This window comes from Canis lupus, chromosome 9, assembly GCF_048164855.1.
Source record: "Canis lupus baileyi chromosome 9, mCanLup2.hap1, whole genome shotgun sequence".
NCBI classification, from domain to species: domain Eukaryota; kingdom Metazoa; phylum Chordata; class Mammalia; order Carnivora; family Canidae; genus Canis; species Canis lupus.
Window position 1 is genome coordinate 12,986,340 of NC_132846.1, and position 20,801 is coordinate 13,007,140.

The following is a 20,801-nucleotide window of genomic DNA, read 5'->3' on the forward strand; positions in this document are numbered from 1 at the left end:
TTTCCAAAGTTCTTTTTTGTTCCAAAAATATTTCTTTTAAAAATAACATTCTATTCTTGTTTTATGGTTACAGTATCTTATCTCTGATAATCTTTCTCTTTCAGTTAAGTCATCTTCTCCCTGCATAACCTGTTTCCTCCAGGTTGAGGTTTTTTTGTTGCTTACTTTGGGCCTATTATCCATATTAAGGCTTTCTCTAAATCTGTGCTAAAAATCCTTGAGTGCCTGATCATATTTAGGAGTAGGAGACCAGAATGCTGAATGAATGCTCTGCATATTTGGACAGGCCTATTGACTGTGAATGTCACTGTAGGGTGATCTGGATGTGCTAGTTTTATTATCTTGTCTTCTTGGACTGATCAGATCTCCTGGAGAGGGGATCTCTCATCTCTTGACTGGAGAGTAAAGGCTTTGGAGAATCAAGTTGGGAGAGACTGGCAGGAAGGGAGAGATCAGCATGCAGATTGGTATATTAACTCAGTCCACCATTTTCAAGGTACTTCTGTCTTCAACTGATCACTGTCCCCAAGTCCAGAGACCTTTTAATTGATCCTTTTTGGAGAATACAGTCTTCTGCCAGAATTGGGGGTAGGAGCAACCACCCAGCAACACAGAGTAAGGAAAGATTTAGAGTTCTAACTTATTTTTAAACATTGTTCAATCAGAGTTAGTCTCAATGTGTTATTGCCCCTTTACCAGACAGAGTTAGGCCAAACTCAAGGTTAAGGGCACAGTCCTCCAAGGCTGCCAAGTATGCCCAAAGCTTCTGATACCAGCGCAAATTCAAGGGTCCTCAGTGTATCCTCACTTCAAACCAGATGATTATAAATTTGAAGGTCCTTATAGACTCCTTTGGATTTGCTAATTTGATCTATCAACTCACAGAACTCAGGAAAGCATTATACTTGTGATTATAGTTTTATTATAGTAACAGAATGCAAATCAGAACCAGCCAAAGGAGGAAACATATAGGGTGGAATCTGGGACTGAGAAGATTCCAACCACAAAGTATTCACATCCGTAGGGATATATTGCCCTTCTGTCATTGATATGTGACAGTAATCATGGAATATTGCTAACTTGGGAAGTTTGCTTGAGCTTCAATGTCTGTAGTTTTTCCTGGGGCTTCATTTCTTGTATGATTGATTAAATGATTGCCCTGGTGGTTGCCCAAAGTCCAAGCCCTCTAATTACATGGTTGATTTTTCTGTCTGGCTAGCCTCATCTTGAGTCACCTTGTTAGAATAAACCGTCAGGTGTGGTCTGAGAGGCCCACAATAAATAACAAAAATACTCCTGACATTTGGGAAATTCAAAGATATAGAGGTTATCTCCTAGGAATCAGGACAAAGGTCAGATTTTTCTTTTTGTAAAGTTAATTCTTGGCTCTACACTCTTCCATCTCCATTTCTAGAGGTACCTGATTCTATCAATTCTAAAATGCTTAAAGATTCTGAAGTAAAATTAGGTTGATTCTTTGTTCTCTGCTCTGCTGGTTTAGGATTTAGCTTGCTTTCTTTCTTTCTTTCTTTCTTTCTTTCTTTCTTTCTTTCTTCTTTTAGAAGATGTTATTTATTCATTTGAGAGAGAGAGGGAACAGAAGCAGGGGAGGGGGAGGAGCAAGGGCAAAGGGAGAGGAAGAGGAGCAAAGTGGGGAGGAGGAGGAGGAGAAGCAGACTCCCTGCTGAGCAGGGAGCCTGACATGGGGCTCCATTTCAAGACCCTGAGATCAAGACCTGAGCTAAAGGCAGACACTTAACTCACTTGAGCCCCCCAGGCACCCCTGGATTTAGCTTTCTTGAGTCAGCTGAGGTATTTATCACTTGTTCATCTAATTTTCAGTTTCCAAAACTTTTTCCTCCCATTCTTGAGTGTTTAGATTAAAAAAAGAAAAAATCCTCTGCAGTTTTATTAGTGGGATTTCTAGAGAAAGCAAAATTAGATTCATATATTCAGTATGCTATCTCTACTCAAAAGTCACCCAGCACTCTCATTTTGTTTGTCAGTAGCAACTTCTTCTAGAATACCTATTAGCACCAGGTAAATAAACACTGAGTTGGAAAACAATTGTATATTGGTGCATTAAAACAGACCAATTAATTTAGGCTTCGGAATCTTTAGAGAAATAGGGTTTAGGGCTCATTTCCTTTCTACTTTACATAAAGAAGTCACAAAAGATAAGTAGCCTCTTATTACTTATTGACTGAGGATTAAAATATAGGAATAGAAGAGAACCTTATAACTTCAATGTTATCTATTTTTACAATGTTTGAATTAATATATATTAGTTTTTAATTAATTTAAAAATAATTTTAGAACAGAAAGCAAAGTAACAATATTGCATTAAATAATCCCTAAAAAATTTTCCATTTTAAATCTATGATACTAGGTTTAATGGAGAACTAAAAATGGAGAATTCTTTTATATTTAATGGAGTAGGAAGGACAGTGCACAGAACTCCTTTTATCACTCTGATCTAAAAGTCAGATTTGTAGGCTCCCTGTCTCTCTCCCTTTCTCCTTTTTTTTTTTTTTTTTTGGACTAGAAAGAGGTTTTTAAGGTTATGCTTTATATTAATGAAATCTACTTGGAAAAGAGGATGTTGATGTTGATCCTCTCATAATGCTAATTTCTCATTTCATTTTCTTGGTAAGTAAGAGAACATGCATTGATTTCCATTTTAGAATACAACTGCAATCCAATTTCTCTTCTTTTACAATCTTTTTAGAGTTTCTGCTCCATGTGGGATTCAGTCCAAACTCCTTGGTATGGAATGACCTTCTTAGCATTCTTAAATCCCCAACTTATCTTATAGCCTTATCTGTTCCTGTTCGCCATCAAGTTCCCATTTCCCCTCAGTGCCGAATTATTTGCTGATTTTCCCAACTTCTTGGTGTTGAGATGTTCCCCCAGGCTTTGATTCTTTCCCCACTTCCTTTCTATCCTTGCTCATCTAAATCATACCTGTTTTTACAAGCCTATCTCAATGTTACCTTACCAGAAAACATTCCTCCTTATTTTTCCTCCAGTTGACCCCAATCCACTGGAGCCTCGCGGGGCTTTTGTGGCTCACATCCTGCTTGTGTAATAGGTATCAGTGTGTGTGTGTGGGGGGGGGGGCAGTGGAGGGAAGGAAATTGTCTCTATTATAATTTCCTTGAGGGCAAATATGTTGAGTCATATATACACATAATATCTTATATAAAATTGATTCTCAATAATGTCAGTTGATTTGAAATGAATCTTGTTTTCTTTGTGTTAATAGCATTGGCAAGAGCAACGATTGCATAGATTATGTATTAGAGTTTTAGAATCCATTTCTTCTCAAGCTGTTTTCTTGAACAACAGAAAGGTAGCTGCCTAATGCTTAAAGATGATTATTAGCAACTTGGGATGGGAATAAGAAATATGAACACTCATCATTGAATCCAGGTCCACACTCTCATGACCATGAGCACCATTTGCAGCTAACTAGTTGATGCAGCCAAATGATCTGAGTGACAGGAACCAACTGCTGTGGTGGGGAAAAGAAAACCCAGAAGGTATGATGACTAGGCCAGTCAATCTGAGATTCCATGCCACAGGAGAAGAATTTGAATAATCTGGGGGTGGGGGTGGGGTGAGGGTAAGGAAGAGAAGCCCAGGATGGAAGATGATGGATGAAGTGTGTTATGGCTGTCGGAAGACCCTATGCTCTGGGTGAGGGAGTTAGTGGTGATTGAAGGGAGACTGGGAGAGGTCTTTGTGGGATTAACAGGGTATAATCAACCATCTGCCTGGGGACACAGCCATTCACAAAGGACATATTAAAGGGGAAAAAAGAGAGGAAACATCAGTGATAACACCAAGGAAACCTTTTTAATTGCAGAAATCTGTCAGAGCTCCACTATTTAGATGTCGGCCCTCCCTCTCCTCCCTTTCACTTGAAGTCCTATTCATGGATATCTGCTTGCAGGCTGTGTCGTAGCAGGAAGATTAGAAAGTGAGACTAATCTGGGGTTATGGCAGTGATCTCACTAAACCTTTTTACTCCAGGTGAATGCTGGACGACTTGGAGCCAGAAGGAGAGAGCTGAGGAGAAAGAGGAGACAATGATTGTGGAAACTTCCTTAGGGGCATCTTACAAAAACCACTCTCTATTTTCTCCCCAAGTAAAAATCTAACTTAACACTTGTTAGGAACTCTTGGGCTCCCCTCTTTAAGAGCTTAGAGCCATTTAAAGCTTCCCAACATCTGACCTCACAAGAGGCCAGGGAGATACACAGGCAGCAAGATTTAAAACCAGAGGATGAATTGGAGCCTCAACCATCTAGGTAGGCTGTGAGATTTAATTCAGCGATTTATTAAACTTGTTTTTGTGGTTTTTTTCACAGAGCCTGCTTCTAGAATGTTGGCATCAGATTCAGGGTACACCTCTTAACTTTGTTTATTTTTTCCTTAATGCAATCAAACCATGAGAACTAATCTTAGACACAAATGAAAACATTCCAGTCAACCTTTTTTCTCCTTTCAAAATTCATTGTCTTTATGAATAAGTTATGTGGAGAATGATTATGAGAATATAAAAAAAATGAAATGAAGATGGAGGGAAAAAGGACATGTTAGTGATTCCTAACATTTTCTCTATCTCAGTTTTGTAACATGTGCTGTGTAGCAAGCAGATCTGTTAATTTGGCTAGAATTGTGCTTTGGTCTCTTGTTTTTTTTAGGGAGTAAGCAGAGCACAGAAAGATTGAGAGGAAGTATTTGGGTTTGGGGTTTATTTCATAGATAGTAAACTGCCTCTCAAACTATACACATGATGATGTTCTTACTTGGAAAGAACAGTTTCTTCCTAAGAAAAGAGAGGGGACTTGAACCTATTTCCTTCAGATTGGCCTTGTCAGCTGGTTATATTAATGTAGTCCTATTTATTTATAAATTTATTAATTTCTTCTGCTTTAGGATTGCTCAGTTTTTAAAATACACAGTTCTTTTGAACTGTGACTGGATGTGCTCTGTCTACCCAGACAATCTTTTCCATAGTGATCCTTGTTTTGGCAACTGTCTCCTCTTTCTCTGTGCACTTATCACGGCTTGTTTGCAAAAGACCTAACTATAACTGCACAGGCCTGGAGCTTATACATTAGCTTCCAAATAGGGACAGTGGAGTAGCCTTCTCTTCGGAAGAGATTTAGGCTACAAAGGGCATATGAAGTCTGTGCTCCACAGACTCACAGTGCCCTGCAGGCATGGAGCAGCCCTGACACCAGCTTTTATCTTATTTGGCCACAGGAAGAGAACCCAAGGGGGGTGGAAAAGGAGGAGCCAGACGCTTAATCCTGAAGGAACTTTAGGGACAAAGCATTTACAGTGAGTACATTTGGCAGATTTCTGGCTTTTCTATTCTTTTATTTAAGAGAGAAAAATTACAAGAGAAGAGAGAAAGAGGTGGGCAGCTTTGATGGCTGTGTAGTTGCATTTTTTTTTTTTTTTTTGGTCTCCTAGCTTGGTAGAAGAACACTCTCTGATTTAAATCTGTCTTATTCAAGCCAAATACCTTCTGCTAAAGTCAGGTTTCAACTAAAGACTTGTGGACCATCAGGAAGATAGCAGAACCAATCCTTGTTAGTAAGCAATTCATGGTATGTTTCTTCTGTTTCTATAGAATGATAAATAGAAAAGCGCTCCCACAAATTAAAAAAAAAAACAAAACTTTAAAATCTTTACTGCTTGCAGGGTTTTGTACTTTAAATGTTGAATCTTCTTTGGATTTGTGGAAAGGAAAGGATTTGATTTATGTTATTTTTAACAGCAGCTGGGATAAAGGTGGTATTATCTCTAATGCTAGAAAGGTGGCCACAGATAAGCATTTGATGGGGGAGGGGGGAGGGGAGGACACTGGTTTCCAAAAAGCTGGTTGATTACTTCTATCGCATACTTTTGGATCCCGAGTAAGTGGGTGGGCACCTGTACACATTGGGGTCATTGCTTTCATTTGCATCATCGGAACTTGTCTGCTGGCTGTAAAAGAAAATTGCTCTGTGGCTGGAAAGGAATCTTTTCACAAGACGCCTTATAAAGAAGAATGCAAAACTTATAGCATTTAGAAGAATATATAATAGACTTGTGTCAAATTTCCTATATTTGCATTCAAATGGAGCAATTAATTTGGTGGGAAAGCAAACGGGAGTAGTCATGATAGGGGCAGGAAAATATACACAAAGATTGTTACTATAGGTCTCTAAAATGTGAAGCAGTTTTCCTTTAAGTTCTAAGTTTATCTTTGACATCAGATGTAATTTTGTGATAATCAAAACTAGAGATTGGTTATCCATGGGTGATACATTAAGTGAATTATCAGAATTGGAAATAAAATGTTTATAGTAATTACTTTCCATGAAAATGGATAATTAACCAATTTTATGCCTCTTCCCAGGCTTGCTATGCTATTATGACACATAAGATATTTTTTTCCCAGTGGCAAAGGTGTATGAGGGAAAATAGAAATTGAAATAAAACTTGAGTAGAGCACTACTTTGCTTTACTTCTCTGAGATATGTAAATTCTCTTGTTTATAGTTTCATCAGTTAAATATGGAAACATCACATCCAGGTTGAAATTTTATACATGCAGAAAAATTTTCCTCTGCAGCTTGAATGTAAGTTTTCCTTACTCATGTGTGATGAACACTAGCTACATTTTTGTTTAATGTTTTTATTTTCTTCTGTGTGTCCTCTACATACATAACCTCAACATCTCTCTTGTCTTTAATTTCAAACCCTAAGGGGAGAGAATCTGCTGTGTTTGTTTCTCTGGGAGGAATTAGCAACATATAATGTGTAAATAGTGGTTTACAAAAGGCATTTGCATGGTAATACTTTATTTCGTTCCATTAAGTAGGACAAATCTATTAATACTGTTTATGTACTTTGGTAAAACGGAGGGCCAGCACTCAATGTCTACACAGTTCTCAGTATAGGCGGGATGCTTCCAATGGCTTTGAAGTCTCTGGATAAATAACTCTAGGTAATCACAGATCCTTATGGTCAGATGGGATCTCACTCATCATCTAGTCCAGTTTCGTCATTTTACATATGGAGAAACTGATACTCAGAAATCTGGAGCCACTTGCCCCACACAAAACTGTATTGTGTCTGCTTTGTGCACAGCCTGATGGTATATATGGAAATGGTGTATGGTGGGACAAAAATTGCTTTGAGCCAGTTTTTTAGTGTGTTCTTTAGTTTACAGTAGGATGTATATTCCAGCGAAGGTCCTGTGTTGATTTAGAAGTTTCAGAGAAAACACAATGATGGAGCATCATTGTTCAGTTGTGCAGGGTGCTGGGGAGGGATCTGGGGTCAGGTATCTGAGTGGGTATTGTGGGTGTGGCTGAAACCATTCATTGTCCACTACCCTGGTATTTAGTTTTCTAATTTGGGTGAATCTGGTTTCTTAGAAGAGGTAGCCACTGTGACACCAGTGTCTTCTTCATTATTCACCAGTTCTGTGACCTTCCATTGGAAACCTTTACTTTTGTGTATCACATTCCTTCTCTGGGATTGTGATTCTAAATAGATCCCCCAGAGGGCAGTGATTAAAAATTTAAAAGTGCTCTGGGAAATCAGAACCAGAGCCTATCTGAGCCCGGGGTGTGAATAAGTAGTATGGTAGGTCACTCTTCCTGGAGTTTTATCACTCCTGGAGTTTTGATATCTCTTAATTGTTTGTTTTTTTGTTTTTTTTTTAAATAGGCAAGTCTAGTATTATTTTTAAAAAATGTATGCAAGGATGGTTAAAAATGTGGGGTATGGATTCCTCCCTCTTGCAATCAAATTGAGAAAGCTGTTGAATTGAAGCCTAAAACTGTTCTCTAAGTCAGGTACCAAAGTGATAAACCTACTTTATAACATAATACTTTATTTTTGCAAAAGACTTTGCTTTCAAAAATTCATCCATAAACCTGCTAATCATTTCATTTAAAAATTAAATGTACACTGCAGTATTGGAAGGCTTCTAAAATAATATGTCATAATAATAATTTATTCTTAAGTCTTTTGCCAATTCAGTAAGTCTTTTAATTCTCTGTGCCCATTTCTGTATGGAAAGTTACATGTTCCTGGTAAAACTGGGAGCTTCCTTCCACCTCTATTTTTGTACATAAAATAATTTTGGTGTTGTTAGTGAATATTAAGAATCTAAAGAAATACAGGCTATTTTCTGACAATCACATTTAATTTCACATTTTGGTTAGCCACCTTTAATCTTTGGGGAAAGGAGCCAGAATGCGTAGAACCAGAAAAAGTCTAATAAAAGAAACCCATTACCTTTGGTAGAAGAACCTGCTCTTGAAACTAAAAATAATGTCTATGTAAAATGTTTAAAGAACAAGACCCTAAAAGTTGTTATTTTATATGAGACTGGGTCTAATATAAAAAGTAATTATGTAGCTTAGATCATTACATTAGTAAATGAGCTTATTCTTTTTTTTTTTTTTTTTAAGATTTTATTTATTCATTCATGAGAGATGCAGAGAGAGAGGCAGAGACACAGGCAGAGGAAGAAGCAGGCTCCATGCAGGGAGCCTGATGTGGGACTTGATTCCAGGACTCCTGGATCACGACCTGAGTCAAAGGCAGATGCTCAGCTGCTGAGCCACCCAGGCATCCCAAATAAGCTTATTCTTAAGCTTATCAACTTTATCATGACTTACACTTATTTTCATTTTTAAAAAGATTTCATTTATTTGAGGGAGAGACAGAGATAACAACAGAGAGCACAAGCATGGGGGAGAGGGAGAAGCAGGCTCCCTGCTTAGCAGGAAGTCCCATGTTGGACTCAATCCCAGGACACTGAGATCATGACCTGAGCAGAAGGCATATGCTTAACTAACTGAGTCACCCAGGCGCCCTTATACTTGTGTTATTTTAAACATATTTAATTAACATTTTATTTTATTTGTAATTTTTAAAAAAGATTTTATTTACTTATTTGAGAGAAAGAGAGTGAGAGAGAGAAAGAGCACAAGTGGGGGAGGGGCAGAAGGAAAAGGAGAAGCAGACACCCCACTGAGCAGGTTGCTGAGGGATCATGACCTGAACTGAAGGCAGCCCCTTCCTTAACCCACTGAGCTACCCTACCCAGGCACCCCTTAATTAACATTTTAATATTATGTGTTTAAGACCAAATTATTACTCTTGAGATTCCAGAGGCCCCTAAAAATTTCAACATAACCAAATATTAATGTAATTTAAGTTGATAGTTATTAATATTAATAATATTAATTAAATATACTGTATATTCTAATCCATGATTTATACTTTCTGGCAAAGTATGGGTTTGGAATTACTACTACATGATGTCTATTTATCTAACATATCATAGAAAGGAGCAACCTCTCTTGAATTCAGCATGGTGTTCTGTTAATTAGAACATGTTTCCCCTCTGCTTAGCCCATAGATTGAATGTATTGGTTGTAATAGCCAAAATGATGCTTAGGTGCTTGTAGTAGAAAAGCCCTAAATGCTGGTGCCTAAAACCAGATAGTTTTTTTCTCAGTAAAAGAAGTTCAGGACAACAGTCTAGGACTGATACAGTAGCTCCTTGTTATCATGTGGGATTCATGTTCTGACCACCCTGCTCTACCATCTTCTACTGGCATACCCAAAAGCATCTCCTGGTCTGAGAAAACAACTGGAACTCTAGCTGTAAAGTCCACATTACAGGCTAGAAGAAGGGGGAAACACAGAGGGGCAGAAAGAAGGCCTCTCCTTACTTAATTAAATCAGCTCCCTTTACACAGCTCTCCCAAACATTCTGTACAATTCCACTTACATCTCATTGGTCAGAACTTAGTCACATGGCCATACCTAGCTGCCGTGGAGATAGGAAATGTAGTTTTAAATTCTTGGCAGAAATATGCACAGCTGAAAATCAGGATCTTATTAGTAAAGAGTGAGGAGAGAGTGGATGCTGGGGTAGGCAGTACCACGTGGTTCGTGTTCCTATTATATGCTGGGTCTTGGGGCTACTACATAGAAACTCACAACACCTCCTTCTGTTTTTGCCATGGGCTTTGGTTTCTTAATTTAGAAATCTGGCTTAATTTAGAAATCCTGTTTCTTCTGTGAAGTATCATTTCTTTATTTGGCAATCTTGTCTGACTCTTTCCTGCTTTCTTCTTTCCTCTTGCCTTTCAGCTGTTTTGGAAAGAAGTAAGGTTTAGACTTCTCAATGTTAACCATGAGCGTGACACTTTCCCCGCTGAGGTCACAGGACCTGGATCCCATGGCTACTGATGCTTCACCCATGGCCATCAACTTGACGCCCACTGTGGAGGAGGGTGAGGGAGAAGAGGCAATGAAGGATATGGATTCTGACCAGCAGTATGAAAAGCCACCCCCATTGCACACAGGGGCTGACTGGAAGATTGTCCTCCACTTACCTGAAATTGAGACCTGGCTCCGGATGACCTCAGAGAGGGTCCGGGACCTAACCTATTCAGTCCAGCAGGACTCAGACAGCAAGCATGTGGATGTGCACCTAGTTCAACTAAAGGTAAGGAAGGTCTCTGGACTTAGGTCCATTCTAGACAGAAGTCTGAGAAAGGTTATAGCACCTGGAGCCTGAGCTCTGTACCTTGTAATGAGGAAACAACCAGGAAGAAAAACAGAATAGCAGGTTTGATCCGCAGGGGCAGATTTCATTCTTTCCTGATTTTACTTCATGGATTGATTATCTAGAATCAAACTGATCTTAGGATATAATGTGGAGAAGTGAGGAAAGAGAAGGGCATTTTGGTATAGTGTCATAGAAATTAGTTATGAAATAAAAATATTATAAAGAGGTTTTGTAAAAAGACTCTCACAGGTAAAACATCATACTGAGCTGTGATTGTGAGTATAGTATATGATTATTACCTTCTGTTACAGTTGATGATGCCTTTGTAGCATAGAATAGATTCTGGCATGATGGGAATGGGCGATGTTCTTTTAAAATGAGTCCTTTCATCCAGGTACAATGCACCATGTGGAACAAGGGTGCTTTTATAACAACTCATTCAAAGTTCAGATGTAAAAAAAAAAAAAAAAATCTGTGGCTTCTAGAGCCCTTGAAAAGCTGACTTTATTATTAATGAAATGGAGGTTCTAGTAAAGAACGCTACTGCTAATAGAGATTTTGGCCTAGGGACACCAAGGTACAGTGAATCTTGTCCTGTCATAGCCACTTCTCTCTTCCAGGTCCCCAAGGCAAACACGCACTCAGGTTAATGACCAGCAAAGCAAGGCAGATTTACAATCAGGGCATTGGCCCCAAACTCTGATGTAAATTTCTAGTTAGATGTGATCCTAAGGAAAATTCTTTTACCTAAGCTCATTCATTCTAAACTATCTGAAACCAAAGACCAAACAGATTCTTGGATCTTAACACTTAAATGGTTTATAGTCTGCAGCCATTAGTTGAGAAGAGATGGACAGTTAAGGTAACAACAGGACATGTGCCCCAAAGCCTAGAGCACAGCCTACTCAGCCTTCTTGGGCTGATTTAGCAGATCCTGAGCCCAGCTGCCGCATTTGAGAGATTGTCCAAGAGAGGGAAAGAAAGAGTTACGTGGGGAGAGAGAGAAAATTTTTAAAAACCAGAATGGCTGGGCTTCTCCCAGGTGGAACGGGCCTGAGTGGTCTTCTTTCCACGGGATCTTGAGAAGGAAAAAGTGCAAAAAGGTTATAGAGACATGACTAGGAACCAACTTCAATGCAAGCCAGCCTGTTTCCCCACTGTGGCAACAAAGAATAATGTGTCTCAGTCCTTGAAATAGGGTTCCTTTAATCAAAGGAGCAGCTCTCCCACTCCTAGAGGCAGGAGTGAAATGCAAGTCAGAGGCTCCACCCACCCCCCTCCTTTGTTCCCCTTATGTTGCACTTACATGTGGCTCCCATAAGTAAATGCAGGGTTTGCAGTTGTAAGGAAAGTTAACTGTTGCTCCCCCAAATCTTCAGATTTACACGGAGAAAATGGTAAAAGAGTAAAGAGAATGGCAGGGGTGGGGGGTAGAAATGGAAATATCTTGAGAAGACCCCACTAAAAATGCTGCAGAGGGCTTCTAAAAACATTACCGTGTCTGTTAACTTCATTTAATTACATCAGTAATACATGCAAATTTAAATTTCAGACAGGAATGTAAAGTTTTTATATGATCAACCAGGGTTATGGTTAGTGTTTGAGTAATCACCTCTAGGGTGATTTGCTTGTCTTTTTCTCCTTGGAACTGTCTGTCACCTTCTCATCTTAGTCCAAAGGCATCTCACACCTGCCTCCATCCTGCTCTGCTCCACAGTAAGGTCTGCTGTCTCCTCTGCTGAAAGAGGAGCCTCAGAAGGGTAGGAATTCAACAAAGTAATCACGCAGTAGTTAATCAGTGACTGTTAAGGGATGAATTGAAATTGTTTTATGTTCATTTGATTTTAGGGATTCTATCATTACTTTTTTTGCAACTTCTTTCATCAAGAAACTTAACCAAACATTTTCTATTATGTTCTCAGATATTTTGTAATAGAAGAGCCCTTCCACATTGAGCCCAAAGTCAACGAACTCTGGTCAGTGAACTGAAGCTTAATCTCCACAAGGATTTAGTTTTGGTCTCCTTATCTGCTTTGTTAAATTTCCCTCTTTTTAGCATAATATTTCTTTATTTCATCAAGCACCTTCAGGCATTTAAACAATTTTTAAATACATTTCAGTTTCTTAGATTTCCACGTTGATCCACAGAACAAAGGGGGAACTTGGGCATAATGTTTTATATGTGAAAACACAAGGAAACAACCTTACAGAAGCTGCTCTCAATTAAGGGGTGTGGCAAAACAGAGGAGCAGGCCCAGCCTGGGCAAAGCCAGCCATCTGCTATGGGGCATCTCACTTTGGCAACTACTACCTTGGTGAATAACTCAGTTTATTAATTTACCATGAAAAATAACCATCACAGGGATCCCTTTAAGGACCATCAAGACACAGATGATTTCTAAATTTATATATCTATCCTAATGTTCTCCCAGGAACCCCACCTATCTACCTGACATCTCTAATGTGTCTTTAAGTGAGCATCTCAAACCAGATATGTCCACTGAAAAGCTCTTAATCCCTCTGACCCCCATATCTTTTTAATTTCAGTGGAAGGCACCACACTTTGCCAACCCCAAGTATGACTCCCCATTCCACACATATGTCTATCCAGAAGTCCTATGGCTCCATCTCCAAAATGTGACCTAAAGCCATTAACTTCTCCCTAACACTGCTGCTGTCACCCTAGACAGGCCACAAGACTGCTTGCCTGGGTTACTTTTAGAGCTTCCTCTACCACCCTGCAGTTTATTCTCCACACAGTAGCCAATGGAATCTTTTAAAAATGTAAATCAGGTCATGTTACTCCCTTGCTTCCTATTGGCCATAATAAACCCAAATCTCTTCCTGTGGCTCTGCACCTGGTTTGGTTCTCTGGCCACATCTCTTGTTATTTTCTTCTTGTTCATAAAAGCTCCAGACACATTGGAAGTTCCAAAGGGATGTTAGGCTAGTTTGCCTCAGGGCTTTTCTTGTTCCCTCTGCCTAAAAATTTTCTTCCTCTGTCTTTGCCTGGCAGAGTCTGGATCCTCATCAAGCAGTCAGGCAGAGGGGTAGTTAAGTTCTAACATCTGGAGGTGCAAGCCTAGGAGAGAGTTGGGCAGGAGTTGGAATGGTGAGGCCTGTTCTGTTTGGTAAAGGGCAAGCACACAAAAAAGGAGTTACCCTCACTTAACTTGACTTTTGCCTCACACTCCCTTTCATATTGTTCGATTTATGTCTTGTCATCATGGTCTTCTCTATCATCGCGTGGACGTCTAACTTAAAAAATCAGTTCAAAAGTGCTTTTGGAGAATACTCACGAGAGGCTCAGCCTCTGGTTTTGTTTGCTTGTTTATTTTGTTTTTTAGATCCAACATGTAAATGAAATTATACGGTATTTGTCTTTCTTTGTCTGACTTATTTCACTTAGCATAGTGTCTTCTAGGTCCATTCACGTTGTCACAAACTGCAAGATTTCATTCTTTTTTATGGCTGAGTCATATTCCATTGTGTATATATACCACATGTCCTTTATCCATTCATCTATGGATGGGTACTTGGATTGCTTCTGTATCTTGGCTATTGTAAATAATGCTGCATCAACATAGGGAGGTATATATATATACATATATATATAATTAGATTATTATTATTTGTATTTAGTTGTATATGTTCTTTATTTATTTTGGATATTAACCCCTTATCAGATAAATCATTTATAAATAACTTCTCCTGTTCAATAGGTTGCTTTTTTGTTTTATTGATGGTTTCCTTTGCTGTGCTAAAGCTTTTTATTTTGGTATACTCCAAATACTTTAATTTTGCTTTTGTTTTCCATGTCTGAGGAGACATATCCATAAATATGTTGCTAAGACTGATGTGCAGAGATTACTGCCTATGTTTCTTTTTAGAAGTTTTATGGTTTCAGGTCCCCATTTAGGTCATTAATGCATTTTGAGTTTATTTTTTGTATGGTATAAGAAAGTGGTCCAGTTTTATCCTTTTGCATCCACTTTTCCCAACATCGTTTATTGAAGAGACTGTCTTTTCCCCACTGCATAATCTTGTCTTCTTAGTTGTAGACTAATTGACCATATAAGCCTGGGTATATTTCTGGACTCTCTAGTATGTTATATTGACCTATTTGTCTGTTTTTGTGCCAGAACCATACTGTTTTGATTCCCATAGCTTTGTGGTATGTCCTGAAGTCTGGCACTGTGATACCACCAACTATATTCTTCTTTCTCAAGATATATTTGGCTATTTGGGATCTTCTGTGGTTCCATCCAAATTTTAGGATTATTTGTTCTAGTTCTATAAAAAACACTATTTTGATAAGGATTGTATTGAATCTATAGATTCCTTTAGGTAATAGGCACATTTTAACATTAATTATATTAAATGGCACTTTCTCAAAGAAGCTATTCCTGACCCCTGTTCTTGAAACACCCATCCCCTTCCCCAGCAATTATCTAGTCCATTATTCAGCTTATTTATTTACTTATTTAGCAATGGTTCTTATCACTAGCTACAATTATTTATTTGTTTGCTTGTTTGTGTTAGCTCCATTGACCTCAAATGTCTAATTCTCTGCTCTATCCCTTTTGCCTAGGACAAGAACCAGGCACTTGACAGGGGCTAAGTAGTGGAGTCCAAGTCTGTATGGTCAATACCTTCTCTGCCCATAGATAGGCTTATACTGGAAGTCACATAAAGAAGGCTGCTTGATGGGGAGTGAATTAGGACAGAGGCAGTGGATGAATCAAGGCCCAAGTACATTTGGGCTGTTATTTTCTCATCAGGGAGATTCTGAACAGCTCAGAAATCTTGGAGATCTTGCCAAAGAGAGTCTGCACAGGAGAGCCTAGGTGGCTTCTTTCTGTAAGTGGCTGTGCCTGGTCCTCCTCCTCCTCCTCCAGACTTTTCTGTCTGACTGCCTTCTTTGGTAATGATTTTGGCCAAAAAGCATATGCTCAGGTCTTTTAGACCCAAAGTTACTCCTTTTCTTTAAAGGTAATTTTGCTTATCTTCTGGTCATTAGGTTGATCTTAAAGTGTATTCATCAGAGACTATACTTACCAACCTTATTTCCAAGTTCTTAGGGGAAGTTTTATTGTAACCCCCAGGATGAATTACAAAGCACTATTATAAAGTTCCCAAGTTGGTGATAGGGAAGTGATTGTTCTAGAGAGTGAATAAAAACATTTAACGTTAAGATTAAAATACGGAAACGATATAATATACTATGTAGTTTTCCCATTTTTTATGCTAAAAATGTAATCCACATATTTTACTTCTTTGTTTCCAGATATTCTTTAGTAAGAACCATGGGAAGCCAGCTGAACTATTTTTAGAAACTCTCTCTCTCCTCTTTTGGATTCAGAGGCTGCACTATGTACGAAAACCAGACTGAGAACCTTACAAGATTTTGGCTTTAACTGAGACTCTCATCTGGATGAATGTATTTGGATGCTAACTAGGCAAATTCAGCACCTCTGCTTCCTGATTAACAGTCTTCTTAGATAGAATATTATTTGTATTCCTGGCAACATGACAGGGAAGAGGCAAGGCTTAGACTAGCTAGCATAAACTAAATTATATGGCTGCATGACAAATAGAAGTTTTGATGTGACTTAGCTGGAATCAGCTCCCCAAGTAACACTGTAGATAAATTGTACTCCGAGCCACCTTCAGATGACGTTTGTGTCTGTTTCTTCGATTTGGGCCTGATTCTCAAAGTTAGAACATTAAACAGAGACTCTGGTTACAAGATGTTCTGACTGGATTGTATCCAGACTGAGATGTGCCTGACATCTGGAGTGGATCCAGATACCCAGGGACTCACATGGGGTCTGGAAGTCTTGCTGGAAAAAAGGCTTGAGTCCTCTCTATAGCTGAGGTTGGCATAACAGATGGGCCTGATGGATGGAAAGTGTTGGAAGTCCTGGGATGACAGAGCTCTTGGGAGAGAATTCACCCTCATCATGGGGCAAGGAGTCTGTCTCAGTGCAGAAGGGACTATGAGGAGGGCAATGGTAGTTTGTGGTAAAGTGTGTTTCTGGTCCTGGAACCCATCCTGAGCAGCCAGCCAGGCAGCGTGGGGACCCAGTGAAGCAAGGAGCTTGTGGGTGTGACTTGGAGGACTTGTGTCTCTGCTGATGCTCTACCTAGAGTCCTTCCCTTCCACTTGTGCAGCAGGGGTAGAGGGGAGAGTGTTGTCTTTCTTCCCCTGCTGGAGTATAACTAGCTGAGCTCTTCTTGAGGTGGCAGAGGGATAGCAAAGTGGCAGCTGCGCAGTGTAGGCTCCTCTGGCTATGGCCGTGAGCAATAGCCAGGGTCGATTCTTGGGCCATCTAAAACACGCCCTAGGAGTCTCAAAATCTCTTGCTAAAGGGGACTCTGAAAGAAACTAAAATTCTGACATCGGCAGTTTGGAGCTTAGTGGATTCTGGTATTAATGTTAATATTATCAAGTGTTAAAGCCTAAAACATTCAATTTTACCATTTTTGGGCAATTTCTGATTTCTAACACATCTTAAGTTAAAGTTAAGTAAGCATCAATTTGAGATTGAAGACCAAATAGCTTTGTTTTGGGGGAAGCGTAGATATTTTTTTCTTTTGCCATTTAGACTGCCAATTTCCAAGAAGTAGGTCTCAATTCATTAGTGTGTTGTGGAATCAATTTAATGAATTACAGAGTTAAAACAGTGAAATAGAATTACTTGAAGTAAGGATAAATATGATTTTGTGAAACTTGGTTAGTTATATACATATTATATATATATATATATATATATATATATATATATATATATATATATTTTATATCTATATATTGAGTCATGGTGTAAACCTATGTCTTTTACTGAGTCAAAGCCAGGACAGTTTGATAGTTACTGCTTTAGACCTCTGTCAACTTTTCTTTCTTTTTTTTTTTTTTCTGTCAACTTTTCTCAATGTCTTTGATATATACTTTAATTTTGGAACATATCATGCAAGTAAATGTAACCTGGTGCTAATTTTTCCAACACCATTGTTTTTTGTACTTATTTGGGAACAGAACTCACATGAAATGCTCATTAAATTGGCAACACTAAAAGCATATTCCAAACCTCAGGAAACTGGAAAATAAAGCTGAGTTTTCTTTTCTTTTCTTTCTTTTCTTTTTTTTTTTTTTCAAAGATTTTATTTATTCATTCATGAGAGACACAAAGAGAGAAGCAGAGACACAGGCAGAGGCAGAAGCAGGCTCCATGCAGGGAGCCCGATGTGGGACTCGATCCCGGGACCCCAGGATCATGCCCTGGGCTGAAGGCAGGTGCTAAATCGCCGAGCCACCCAGGGATCCTCTGAAAGCTAAGTTTTCTATTAATAGATATAAAGATGTCAATTTGTTTTTATTTTCCCAACACCCAGATTTGTAGCTGGAATCTTTTTTGGTTGATGTGAATTCCTTGGAGCGTATTTTCTCAGGGAAACTAGATGCTCATGGTCAAGTGTTTTGAGAGTGTGGCTACAGTTTGGTGCTTATCTGTGAAAAAGATTTTCTACAATTAGTGCCTACATTATGAAATGATATTTGATATCATTGACCAATAAAGATGGACGAAATAAAAAGAATGCTTAATGTTTGAAAGGCTAGTTTTAGATATTCAGGACACCCAATTATGTGGAAAAATCTATCTCAGTCATTGACTAAAATACTCCCCTTTCCTACTCCCACATCTAATGCTAGAAACCTGGCTGTGTGCTAACTAAATACTTTTTGATTGTTGAATCGTTAATATATTTTCAAAACGATTTTGGGAGATGATCTAAAAGTTTCAGATCTAGCACATTTTTTATGCATGTGAATATTCATGGTTAAAACATGGGAAAATTAACTTTGGTAGCTTCTGGCACATATTACTATGGGAAGTTTTTGAGTATGTGTGAACGTTAGGCACTGATTTATTGCACTGATGTATTTAGAGCTCAGGATGAACATTAATTGTTAAGGTGTCCCAATAAGTCTACCAAATGGCCCAGCTGTGTGATTTTTTTTTTTTTTAAGAGAGGGAGAGAGAGGTGCAGAGGGGCAGAGGGTAAGAGAGAGAATCTTAAGCAGTATTAAGATATAAAAGGACTCGAAAGTGAGAAAGTGTGGAGAAATGCATTTTTAAAAAAGATTTTATTTATTCATGAGAGACAAAGAGAGGCAGAGACATAGGCAGCGGGAGAAGCAGGCTCCTAGCAAGGGAGCCCGATGGGGGACACAATCTCAGGACCCTGGGATCATACCCTGAACCAAAGGTAGACGCTCAACCACTAAGCCACCCAGGCATCCCAGAAATGCATTATTTTGATGAGAGAAGTCTTGCTGGGATTTGTTACTTTAAAAAAATGGGTTTAATGTCAGCATGTACAGTCTTCCAGTTATGGAGTGAATAAGTCATGGAGATGAAAGGTACAGCATAGGGAGTACAGTCCATGTTATTGTAATAGAAATGTATGGTGACAGATGGTAGCTACACTCGTGGTGAGCATAGCACAACACATAAAGATGTTGAATCCCTGTGCCATATACTTGAAACTAATATAATATTGTGTGTCAACCATACTTCAATTATAAAAAAATAAAATAATGTCAGCATGAACTATCACTGAACCATAATAGTCATCAGTTTCCATGGTCTCAGGGCATTAGATGTTTGTAGGAGCAGTCACCAGAAGCAGGGTATGAGCTAACTCTCTTCCCTTGCCTAGAGAGTTTTCAGTTCGATAGCATTCCCTGAATGGCTGATATGTACCAAGAGTTTTTATTTATAGTATTTTATTTAACCCTGACCATAATTCCCTATCATAGATAGATGAAGAAGTTTAGTCTTAGAAAGGTCAGCAGCCGGGATGCCTGGGTAGCTCAGCAGTTGGGCACCTACCTTCAGCCCAGGTTGTGATCCTGGGATCTGGGATCGAGTCCCGCATCGGGCTCCCTGTGAGGAGCCCACTTCTCCCTCTGTCTATGTCTCTGCCTCTCTCTCTCTCTCTCTCTCTGTCTCTCATGAATAAATAAATAAATCTTAAAAAAATAAGATGCTTATTTCAAGGTATTTTTTTTAAAAAAGGTCAGCAGCTGATCAGCTTGGGAGTCAAACCATGCTTTTTGAGTCTTAAGTTGAATATTCTGTTTTAATGCAGTAGCCTCACACCCATTTAAGGGTGTGAGAAATTTTGGTGGCTATAAAGTATAAGACAGTTTCTGGTTTTCTTGTATTAGATGCTTAAGATTAATGGATTTGAGGGTGGTGCCTCATTGTTTTTCTTTTCTTTCTTTAATTAAGAAGAAGATCCAACTTATATGTATTTCAATTCATCACCAGTAGGAATGTGAGTGTTTTGAAGTGGGATGTACATGAAATCCTGGGGTCCTTCTGAGTAGGGGTTGTTCATAGCTACTCTGAACTAGGGAGAGAACTTTGTTTCTCTTCATTACTTGCTGCTACCTTGCCCGCTCTTCCTCCTTCAAAATTTTATATCTCAAGGAGGGAAACATGTGATCTAACTAAAGTGAAATGATACCAAGGTGTGAATTACTAGTATCCTAACATAGAAGTGAGTGGAACAAGAGATAGACATCTTTAATGATAAATGTTAAGAAATCAATCGATTTCCAGGAATGGCATGTATAGAGACAGTGGTTCTATCCTTGCACAGAAGAATCTCCTTGGAAGCTTTTTTAAAAAATCCATTTCCCAGACTATATTCTAGACAGCTATATTAGAATCTGGGTTTAGACCTAGGTATCAATCATTTTAAAGACTCCTCAGGTGATTCCAATGCACTCTAGGGCTGAAAACCCCCAGAAGATGATTTTTAAGCAGAGGACTTTTGTCTTTTTTTTTTTTTTTTTTTATGATAGTCAGAGAGAGAGAGAGAGGCAGAGACACAGGCAGAGGGAGAAGCAGGCTCCATGCACCGGGAGCCCGACGTGGGATTCGATCCCGGGTCTCCAGGATCGCGCCCTGGGCCAAAGGCAGGCGCCAAACCTCTGCGCCACCCAGGGATCCCTAAGCAGAGGACTTTTGGATACATTTCATTTGTCAATGCCTTCTCCTGTTCCTAAAAAAAAAAAAAAAAAAAAAAAGACAGCCAGAGATTTAAAGTCACTGATTTAGGAGCAAAAACTCCTACATGACATTTTGAATTTTTGCAGTTTCTCAAGTGACCTCATATACTCAGTA

At 38.9% G+C, this 20,801-nt stretch overlaps 1 protein-coding gene across 7 annotated transcripts in view; it reads left to right on the forward strand.

Moving 5' to 3' along the window:
* Positions 1–20,801, forward strand: part of AKAP6 (A-kinase anchoring protein 6) — a 568,763-nt gene that overhangs the window by 195,062 nt on the left and 352,900 nt on the right. For 4 of the 7 annotated variants that reach the window (XM_072838209.1, XM_072838213.1, XM_072838216.1 and 1 more), the window contains one exon: positions 10,182–10,539. In XM_072838209.1, coding sequence (XP_072694310.1) covers positions 10,216–10,539 — 324 coding nt within the window. In that variant the 5' untranslated portion in view covers positions 10,182–10,215. Of the gene's footprint in view, positions 1–5,097; positions 5,625–10,181; positions 10,540–20,801 lie in introns of those variants that run through there. The other 3 variants (XM_072838211.1, XM_072838215.1, XM_072838210.1) reach the window with 2 other exon arrangements.